Here is a 12,015-nt window from a genome sequence, read left to right on the forward strand (position 1 = left end):
ATATATATGTATATGTATGTATAACAAACTTTGGTTGTAGAACAAACAACGAAATATATCACATCTCGAGCATTTAATCACATATAAAGAAACATAATGCTTTTTTTTTATACATAGAATACAGCTGCACAAAATCGCAGAAGATGAAACAATATTTTCTTTTAGACAAGCATATAGAAAAAAGTGAAAAGTACTATCTATCGCAATAGAAAGAAAAAAAAAATTAATACCTCAGCGTAAAAGAAAAAAATTTTTTTTTATATATTATAAAACCTAAAAAATATATAAAAATATAAAGATACGTATATATAAGAAAAATATAAATATATAGGGTATAGATAAAAGTTCATCGATTAAGAATTTTTTACAATTAGAAGTTACTTTTTAAGATAAAAGGAAACCTTTTATCTTAAATGTGATATATTAAGTGGATGACCTTAAATTTGTTATTTGTTCTACAACCAAAGTTTGTTATACTCATCTCATTTACTTGAGCACCTGTCTTGCAGTCCTATTAACCCTCTTGTTCTTAATAAGATACAATCACTATTATTATTGATATATATGTACCTATATATGTACGTATATATGTATATATATATATATATATATATTTATATATATATATATATATCATCATCATCATCATCATCATCATCATTTAACGTCCGCTTTCCATGCTAGCATGGGTTGGACGATTTGACTGAGGACTGGTGAAACCGGATGGCAACACCAGGCTCCAGTCTGATTTGGCAGAGTTTCTACAGCTGGATGCCCTTCCTAACGCCAACCACTCAGAGAGTGTAGTGGGTGCTTTTACGTGTCACCCGCACGAAAATGGCCACACTCGAAATGGTGTCTTTTATGTGCCACCCGCACAAGCCAGTCCAGGGGCACTGGCAACGATCTCGCTCGAAAATCCTACAGGAGCCAGTCAGGCGGTACTGGCAACGGCCACGCTCAAAATGGTGCATCTCATGTGCCACCCGCACGAGAACCAGTCCAGGGGCACTGGCAACGATCTTACTTGGCTTGCCGGGTCTTCTCACGCACAGCACATTTCCAAAGGTCTCGGTCAGTAGTCATCGCCTCGGTGAGGCCCAATGTACGAAGGTCTTGCCTCACCACCTCAGCCCAGGTCTTCCTGGGCCTACCTCTTCCACGGGTTCCCTCAACTGTTAGGGTGTGGCACTTTTTCACGCAGCTATCCTCCTCCATTCTCACCACATGTCCATACCAGCGCAATCGTCTCTCTTGCACGCCACAGCTGATGCTTCTAATGTTCAGCTTTTCTCTCAAGATACTTACACTCTGACGGGTATTCACATTGACATTACACATCCAACGGAGCATACTGGCTTCATTCCTTGCGAGCTTACGTATGTCCTCAGCAGTTACAGCCCATGTTTCACTGCCATGTAGCATGGTTGTTCGTACGCATGCGTCATACAGTCTGCCTTTTACTCTGAGTGAGAGTCCCTTTGTCGCCAGCAGGGGTAAGAGCTCTCTAAACTTTGCCCAGGCTATTCTTATTCTAGCAGCTACACTTTCAGCGCACCCACCCCCACTACTAACTTGGTCGCCCAGATAGCGGAAGCTATCGACTACCTCTAGTTTTTCACCCTGGAATGAGATAGAAGTTGTTTCCTGTTTGTTTGCAGTCTTTATTGCACCTGAACATCTGCCACAAACAAAAACTAACTTGCTAGTTAACCTGCCTTTGATGTTGCTGCACCTCTTATGTGTCCATAGCTTGCACCGGGTACATCTTATAGAGTTACTACCTACTCCTTTTCTACATACTGAGCAGGGCCATCTACCTGAAGGGGTTTGTGTTTTATCTACCTTCCTACTTATTAGGATTTTGGTTTTAGCTAGGTTGACTCTAAGGCCCTTCAATTCTAGACCTTGCTTCCACACCTGAAACTTCTCCTCTAGTTCTGATAGTGACTCCGCAATTAGGGCAAGGTCATCAGCATAGAGGAGCTCCCAGGGGCAACCTGTCTTGAACTCCTCTGTGATTGCCTGGAGGACTATGGTAAATAAGAGGGGGCTGAGGACGGAACCTTGGTGGACCCCTACCTCTACCCGGAATTCATTGCTGTACTCATTTCCAACCCTCACCTTACTGGCAGCATCTCTGTACATGGCTCGCACAGCTCTCACTAACCATTCTTCTATCCCAAGTTTCCTCATTGACCACCAGATAAGGGATCGGGGGACCCTGTCAAAGGCTTTCTCCATGTCAAAGCCAGGTACAGAGGTTTATCCTTAGCTAGGTATTTCTCTATATATGTATATATATATATATATATATGTATATATATATATATGTATATATGTATATATATATGTATATATATATGTATATATGTATATATATATATATATGTATATATATATGTATATATATATGTATATATGTATATATATATATATATGTATATATGTATATATATATATATATATGTATATATGTATATATATATATATGTATATATGCATATATATATATATATGTATATATATATATATGTATATATGTATATATATATATATGTATATATGTATATATATATATATATGTATATATATATATATGTATATATGTATATATAATGAAAAATATTTCAATACAAATGTATTAATACAAATGTATCAATTTCCAGCAAAAAGTAGCCCTAAAGGGTATATATATATAAATTCATAAGAATGGTACAACAAGGTACCGATATTTGCTGGAGAATAGCAATCGATATAAAAACGACGCTATTGTATAGCTTCACTGCGTATATACTGGCAAAAATGCGTGTGTGCAACAAAACATGAAAAACTTGTCTTACGTTAGGAAGAACATCCGAAAATGAACAACCCAGATTAAGGATAATGCAATACCTAGGTTTCAGACTTTTCAAATACGTTTCACAACGTAAATCTGATTAGTCTTCATCAGTTGCATTTACCTAGACAACATTTCAAATGTTGCTACATCAATGCCAAGTATACTCGCCCGAACGCCAAGCCGTTAACGGAACTGAGAACAGTGAAGAAGTCAATAATGAAAAATATTTCAATACAAATGTATCAATTTCCAGCAAAAAGTAGCCCTAAAGGGTATATATATATAAATTCATAAGAATGGTACAACAAGGTACCGATATTTGCTGGAGAATAGCAATCGATATAAAAACGACGCTATTGTATAGCTTCACTGCGTATATACTGGCAAAAATGCGTGTGTGCAACAAAACATGAAAAACTTGTCTTACCTTAGGAAGAACATCCGAAAATGAACAACCCAGATTAAGGATAATGCAATACCTAGGTTTCAGACTTTTCAAATACGTTTCACAACGTAAATCTGATTAGTCTTCATCAGTTGCATTTACCTAGACAACATTTCAAATGTTGCTACATCAATGCCAAGTATACTCGCCCGAACGCCAAGCCGTTAACGGAACTGAGAACAGTGAAGAAGTCAATAATGAAAAATATTTCAATACAAATGTATTAATACAAATGTATCAATTTCCAGCAAAAAGTAGCCCTAAAGGCTATATATATATAAATTCATAAGAATGGTACAAATAATATAATACAAATAATATATGAGTATATGCATATATATGTACATGTATGTACATACCTTCATCTACATGTATATATAGATGCATATCTGTGTACATGACGTTGCAAAAAAAAAACATGGACAAAATGATAAACAAGGTACAGAAAACACACAGGCCACATAGAGAACATTTCCTTCATCAGCTGCCACCATTATCACACTGAATTAAAGTATACAGTATCATATATCCATTATGGCTGATTTACCAATCAGTTTCACACTGGGGATTCAATGGAGTATTAGATAACAACCCAATTATGTAACCCTGTGCTCTTCAGAGATGGCAGTTATGAAATGAAATATAGCAACTGCTCTCAATTGTTGGTAGTGAAAAGACATCTTTTTTGTGGTTGCTGTGAAAAAGATGATGAAATGAACTGAGCAATGGTTATATATATAAACCATAAGTCAGAAGATATGAGAGGTTAATACATTTATTTAACCATTTGTCATCCTTAGAATTATGGCCATTTCACAGCCTTCTTCATGCGAAAATTATTTCAGTGTATAATAAATCATATTTACATGTCTGCATTAATATGCATGCTATGCATTATACAGTATAATTGTATATTCACAAATAAATGAAGATAAAGAAAGCCAGCTCATCATGTCACCAGAATATTATGGTTACACCAATGATTCATCTTTGAGGAGTTTTCTGTGATAGTCATGTAGTTCTATGAATCCATATATTGTAGTACAAAGATATATATATGTATATATAGCTGTAGGCATAACTGTGTAGTTAGGAAATTTGCTTTACAACCAAATGGCTCTGGGTTTGATGTTACAGCTTGGCATATTAAGAAAGTCTTTTTCTGCTATAGCACTGGGTTGAACAATTGCCTATGGGTGAAATTTAGGAGTCAGCTGTGCAGAAGCTTGGAGGTAGTTAATCTAACAGACCCTGTGGACATTTCATCTAAGTTTGGGGTCTGTTTTATCCATGTAAATTTAGGACTTGGTAACAAGTTGTTAAGATGGTAGAAGAGCATTGCAGAATATATGACTGGGGTACCAGACATTCAGCAAGTTGGGATTAAATGGCATTCTATAGTCTTTTACTGGTTTCAGTTACCAGACTGCAACCAAACTAGGGCAGTACTCTCAAGTATTTTAATTGATCATAACACTCCTAGCACTTATTTCTGTCTGGTGGTTATTTTATTAATATCTATTTGCTAATCTGTTATGGAAAATAAAGGGAAACAATACACGCTACTCTTGCAGTCAGGGAAGGGAGTTGACAGGTTCAGATGAAACCAATCTATATAGCTCAACATGAATAAATGTTGCAGTGGATTGTGTTTGGAAGGGCATCCAGTTGCAAAAAGAAAAAAGCATTAAAAAATAAATGAAGGGAGATAACAAAGGGATGCGACACAGGATTGCAGGGACACTTTACTCTTGTCAAAGACAACTTTCCAGTGACAGTAACATGACAAAATGCATTCAGTCTATGGTGTAAAGAAGTTGGTGATGAGAGAAGCATCCAACTATGGAAACCATGCCAAAAATAATGACATACATGATAACAGAGTTGGCTGGTTTTCTGTATGTGACAGGTGACAAAAAACCATGGCAAATGGTGAAATATCATGAGACACATACAACATAGAAAAATGGAAGTAAAATGATAGTGATAATAAAAAGCACCCTAATTGCTTGACTGCATATATAAAAAAGGCTAGACTCTTACCAAATTCCATGGATAACCCAGTTTTTCACCATGTCTGGAATTTTACAATCTAGTCCCTGAAAATTAAAAGAAAAGATTCAAGTTGTCATATTTACTTTATCATGTATAATCACAATAATTTGAGGGAGGCTAGTAGTAGTCAATGTCAAGAAGAGTCTATGTAATAAAATTAAGGTTTGTTAGTATTTTGAAGTTGGAGATATTCCTTTGAAATATTAAAATTTCTTACACACACATACATATAATCATCATCATCATTTAGTATCTGTTTTCCATATTGGCACGAGTAAGACAGTTTGACTGGGGCTGGTAAGCTGGAGAGCTGCACCAGGCTCCAGTCTATTTTGGCTTGGTTTCTACAGCTGGGTACTCTTCCTAATGCCAACCACTCCATAGAGTGTACTTTGTGTTTTTTACATGTCACTGGCACATATGCCCTTTATATGTCATGTTATGTCTTTGAGGGTTTGAATATCTCGTCGCCAATAACGTTGTAGTGCAGTGGCACTGAACCCCAAACCGTGTGGTTGAGAAGCAAGCTTCTTACCACACAGCCACACCTGTTGTCATTATTACTAAATGTCTAAGGTAGCAAGCTGGTAGAAACGTTAGCACGCCAGGCAAAATGCTTAGTGGTATTTCATCTGTCTTTACGTTCTGAGTTCAAATTCCACCGAGGTCGACTTTGCCTTTCATCCTTTTGGGGTCGATAAATTAAGCACCAGGTTTGTACTAGGGTTGATCTAATCGACTGGCCTCCACCCCCAAAATTTGGGGGCTTGTGCCTAGAGTAGAAAAGATTATTACTAAATGTTTATCATTTTGCAACAACTACCAGATATTATAATTACATGCATACCATGTTGTTCAAATGTAAAAAGTCCTTGTATCTTCTCAGTAGCATAGTAAAGGCTCTCAGTTTCTGGGGAGGTGGAGTGCAAAGACACTTTTGGTACTTCCACCATAATGAGCATGTATGACAGGATAAAGGACATTTTGTATCACTTTTACACTGGTATTTAGTGGAGTGTGACCCCCACCATTCTTGTTCCTACACTACTAGAACATGTCCAAGCATTTAATTTTCTCGTTTTCTGTCTATAAGAGCATAGTATCTGAAGTGTCAAAAGTCATTAACAATATATATTACAGGGTTAAATGTGAACACTTTAAAAAGAGAGGTCTTATATCAGTGCCGGAGGCAGTCTAACGTGAATTGGTGTTGAAAAATTTAAGAAACAGAGTTATGATTTAGTCCTTTTACGTTTTTTTTTTTAATTGTTTCATAATAGTTTCTTTGTTAGTTCACAAGGTTTTCAACACATATAGAAAAAGAGATATTTTTGAGGCTTTTAAAGTTAATAAGTTGATTTAAGAAATTCAATTTTTTTTAAAATTGAATTTAGTTTGGAAAATTATTTTCAATTCCATTGCCACAACCAAACTGACTAAATGGCAACACATATACACACTATGTGGCTGCTTTATATACCTTCAACAGATAGCAACCAAATCTCCTTCAAATCACACTGTCATTTTAGAAAAGAAATACATTTAGAGTGACATATTTTAGAAAAATATGAGACAGTCAACAGCTGCAATGCATGTAATTATAGGTCTCTTAGAGCAGGGCTGACCAAGTGTTAAACAATACAAGCATACACACAAATTCAAATTAAAAAAAAACAAAAAACATCAGTTCTGACATTTTGAAAACTTTCTAGCATAAAAAAGCAAGGAAATTGAAAATAATTATTTGAATGAATATAAAAAAAAATTTCAAATTGTTTGATTTTACATTCCTACCTCTTCCGCTGCATGAATACAAAAACCTGGTAGCCATTGTTGTGAGAAAACATAGGAATCAAAAGAATCATCCTTTGCAGATCTGTGGGGAAAAAAAAACAAAAAAAAAAACGATTAACTAAACTAAGTAATTAAGGAGATGAGTGTTTATAAGATCATAACTGATCAAACTAGCATCTTCATTTTTGGAGACAAAAATTTGATATCAATATTTATATTTGAATAGCATTTCTAACAGTTTGACCTTCAGTACTAAATTATTGCCAACGACTCTGTCAAGTTTGAGGCCTTCACTATAATGTACAAAATATACTTTTACATACTTGCATAGGCGAGGTAGGTAATCTGTGGCCATTACATATATATACATATATATATATATACAGGGTGTGATGGGTAAATTGTCACCATTTTATATTTTTAATTTCACACAAGCAAATTGTTTGTTTTTGATTTTATCAACTACACAGTAAAGTAGGGTCAGTTGGACACCATCTGTGAGCACCATAACATAATTCATTCAGCCAGAAATTTGGAAATGACATGCTATACTGCTTGGTATTCATGCCGGAAGCTCAAATACAAACATTTCAGAGTGTTTGGGTGTCAATCTGAGGACATGTACTGACATTGATAAAAATCAAACATCCAGTCAACATCATGGTGACGGTGATGGTGATGTTATGCCTCCATTCATCTTCCCACACGGCCTCAGACTCAGACACAGATGGAGGCCTACAAGTGCCTGGAGGAGGTAGTGCTGCCCTGGGTGAAGAAGGTGACTGCTGGAAGACTCCATGTCTTGCAACAGAACTCTGCACCATGCCGCACAAGCAGGAGAACCCAGTCATGGCTGTCAGACAATTTCTGCGACCACATCACTCCTAACATCTGGCCACCTAACTCCCCAGACTGCAACCCCCTTGATTATTATGTGTGGGTTGCAGTTGAGTGAGAGACCAACAAAACTCCTTGTAACACAAAAGATGAACTAAAAGCAAGGATTATGGCAGCATTCACCAATTTAAACAAGAAGACCGTACACAACACATATATATATATATACATACACACACACATATATATACATACATATATATATATATACACATACATACATACACACATACATATATGATGATGGCTGTCCACTCATGACCGAGGAAGACCATTGCTGACCTTCAGGAACATTGCGCGCTCTAGAACTAACTTATATTTTGCATTTTCGGCTCTGTTGGTGACTAATGAGCCCTGCCCTTGACAAGCATACACAATTGCAAACATTGCAGACCAAGCTCTCCCCATTCATTATACGAGCCAAGCTTCCATCCCATCATGAAATGATTTAATTATAGATACAAAGTGACCCGGACATCCAAGTTTGCCAAGTATTTTCCATAGAAAGGCCCTATTTACAATATTAAAGGGCTTTGTTAAATCAATGAATACCTAGACAAGATCCATATTCTGCTCATAGCACTTCTCCTGCATATGTCTTGCTGTGAAAATCATATCCATTGTCTCTCTACCAGATCAGAAGCCACATTGAGATTCAGATAGGACATAATCCAGCAAGTGTAAAACTTTAGACCTTGGATGCATCCACGTTGTTGTGCGATCACCTTTGTGCATAAAACGAGTGCTTGTGATGTAAAGTCCATGTTCTTCGCAAAGCTCCAGTAGCATGAGACCATTGCTATTCATTTTCCCTACTCCAAAATGTCCTAGAGAGTTCCATGTTTGCCAGTCTGTTCCAACTCTGGTATTAAAATCCTCCAATAGAATGACTTTATCAGAATTGGTGATTTTTCTAAGTATGGCTCTCAGCTGGGTATAAAAGATTGTTTTATCTTCATCACAGCTAGTCAAAGTAGGTGCATAGGCACTTATTGGAGTAGCAAACTGCCTACCTTTCAAGTGCAACCATAGAGTCATTATACATTCATTTATAGGAACAGGGAGCTCTTCCAACTTCTTAAGGATATCAGATTGGACTGCAAAACCAACACTAGCCTCTCTGCACTCCTCCTTCTGCCTTCCCTTCCAAAAAAAGATGTATCCACCTCCTACTTCCTCAAGCTGACCATCACCTTCTATACAAATCTCTGAGAGTGCAGCTATATCAATGTTATAACAGTTCAGCTTGCGAGCAACAAGTGCAGTGCGTCTTTCAGGCCTACAATCACTCTTGTTGTCCAACAGAATACACACATTCCAACATGAAATGTTTAAGTTCCGTCCAGATTTTATAAATAAAAGACTCTTTGTTTTTCGAGCACAGGGTGGACATCCGTCAGTCGTGCTAAACTGACTAGATATGGAAAGGCAAGCAATTTTTGGTTCACCTTTTCTAGAACCTCCCCGGCCTCTGGGTGAGCAGCGCCCTCTCCATCTTCATAGATAACCTTGGAGCAGTGTCTGATGAATATGGTGAAAGATTTCACCAGGACATTAGTGTTATGGAGAAATGGTACCAAGGCTTCTGAAGTGACAGTATGCTGGCTGACTATTGTTGGACACCAGATCAGGAACACCACAGGAAATCCAAATTACAATGTTTCTGACATTGTTTTGTCTGAACCATTTTTTGTGTATTCACTCTTTGTAGAATGATAGTGATGATTTTTAACTCAATAAACTCCTTTGCTTTCTAAAAATAATATGACCTTATTTATTATGCTAATGATTTCATATATATAAATATGTAAATATTTGCATGTATCTACTGAAAAGCTAATACGTGCTGCACATAAATGGAGTGAAATTTTAAAATCAGCATGAAAAATTAGTCTAAGAAAGTTGGTTTGCATTCATAATCAGTATAGTACATTTAATTTTGTTGACCAGTGTTATTTGTAAAAAGGAAAAAATAAATAGTGTAGATCTTTTACTTACATCGTTGGGATATACAAGTGAAGACTTACTGCAATCAAGCTTATACCGAGGATACATTTTATTCTCAACATCTCTTATGCCACTGAAACTAAATACAATAATAATAATAATAATAATAATAATAATAATAATAATAATAACAATATCCATTTAAATGTCTGTTTTACTACATGAAGATATTTCGCTACCTCATGTATTACATAAAGATATTTCACTACCCACTGTCCCCAAGCTTTCAGTCATACTGCAACATCTCTTATCCTTCACTCGCCCTAGGACGCTGGGTGTGTCTTGGCAAGTGACTGTAACAAACATGCAGATTAGAAGTAAAAATGATAATAAGTATAAAGATCTTGAAATAAAAATTGGCAAAATGTGGAGCCTCAACACTAAAACAATACCTGTTGTCATAGGTGCCCTAGGAACAATAGAAAAAGGGGCTGATTGCTACCTAGCTCAGATACCAGGAAACCCCAAAACGATAGAAAATTAAAAAATAGTGTTTATGGGAACTGTCCATATCCTATGTAAAATACTGTCTATATAATCTCAATTTTTAAAACAAACTTTTAATAATTTTCATGTTTTCTTAAACATTCTCTAGAACAATACTTTGTGCAAAACCAAATATACACACCCTAGTCATAACACTAACTTCAACTTCTAACATGTCTCTTGAGGTCTTTGGGTGAGACTTGGAGTCACCTTGTACAAATACAAAGCAAAAGTCAAACATATAATAATACTAATAATAATAATAATAATAATAATAATTAGCAGTATAGCCCGGCTTTGCCCGGGATTAAGTTAGGATTATTAAGCTAATCGAGTTCTTTATTTCAAACCAAGCTAAGTAACATCGATGTCAAATTTGGGCAAAATCCGTTAAAATTGGTAGACTTTTGGCTGAAAATGAGTTGCAGACAACTTGATTGGGTAATCTCATAAGGAATTGGTTTATCGATTTTTTCCACTCATCGACTTTGTTTTCTTTTCATTATTGTAGAACTTAAAGCATTCAAAAATCCCATGAGTCCTAAGTAATGTTGGCATGAAGTTTGAACAAAATACATCAAAACTGGTAAAAGTTATGGTTGAAAATGGGGTGTAGCCAATTTTATTCGGAAATCCTATAAGGAATCAGTTTATCAATTTTTTTTTTATATCCTGATTAAATGTAAAACCTCATAAGGAATCCTGATTAAATGGAAAACCCCATAAGGAATCAGTTTGGACTTAACCGAACACAACATTGCTGATTCAAAAACATCTATATTTATACTTTAAAGTGGTTTTCACACCCAACCCAGTTTTGCAGAATCAGTGTCGCGACGGGAGCGCATGGGTTGGGAGTCTGATCAGCAGAGGTTATCAAGTTGCACATGCCAGCCCTTTGAAACCACCACCCCCATCATCTAACCCCCCTTTGCCCATGGGTTGGGAACCCTTCCAGCAAGGAAAATAGAATGCACAAATGGGCTCCCGATTGTCTGTGTCAGAAGCGGTTATGTTCAGATCACAACTAAGTTTTAAGTATATATATATATATATATATATATGCCACACCCTAACAGTTGAGGGAACCCGTGGAAGAGGTAGGCCCAGGAAGACCTGGGCTGAGGTGGTGAGGCAAGACCTTCGTACATTGGGCCTCACCGAGGCGATGACTACTGACCGAGACCTTTGGAAATGTGCTGTGTGTGAGAAGACCCGGCAAGCCAAGTAAGATCGTTGCCAGTGCCCCTGGACTGGCTCTTGTGCGGGTGGCACATGAGATGCACCATTTTGAGCGTGGCCGTTGCCAGTACCGCCTGACTGGCTCCCGTAGGATTTTCGAGTGAGATCGTTGCCAGTGCCCCTGGACTGGCTTGTGCGGGTGGCACATAAAAGACACCATTTCGAGCGTGGCCGTTTTCGTGCGGGTGACACGTAAAAGCACCCACTACACTCTCTGAGTGGTTGGCGTTAGGAAGGGCATCCAGCT

The 12,015-nt window shown here is 36.9% G+C and overlaps 1 protein-coding gene across 15 annotated transcripts in view; it reads right to left on the minus strand.

Annotated features, from left to right (window-relative positions):
• The window catches only part of LOC106878537 (uncharacterized), a 62,753-nt gene that overhangs the window by 42,484 nt on the left and 8,254 nt on the right, over nucleotides 1-12,015 (minus strand). For all 15 annotated transcript variants that reach the window (XM_052971601.2, XM_089359644.1, XM_089359643.1 and 12 more), the window contains exons 2-4: nucleotides 10,032-10,119; nucleotides 7,137-7,218; nucleotides 5,331-5,386 (exon numbers count right to left, since the gene is read on the minus strand). In XM_052971601.2, coding sequence (XP_052827561.2) covers nucleotides 5,331-5,386; nucleotides 7,137-7,218; nucleotides 10,032-10,102 — 209 coding nt within the window. In that variant the 5' untranslated portion in view covers nucleotides 10,103-10,119. The remainder of the gene's footprint in view (nucleotides 1-5,330; nucleotides 5,387-7,136; nucleotides 7,219-10,031; nucleotides 10,120-12,015) is intronic.

The sequence above is a fragment of the Octopus bimaculoides genome, chromosome 11 (assembly GCF_046866305.1).
Source record: "Octopus bimaculoides isolate indiv1 chromosome 11, ASM4686630v1, whole genome shotgun sequence".
NCBI lineage: Eukaryota > Metazoa > Mollusca > Cephalopoda > Octopoda > Octopodidae > Octopus > Octopus bimaculoides.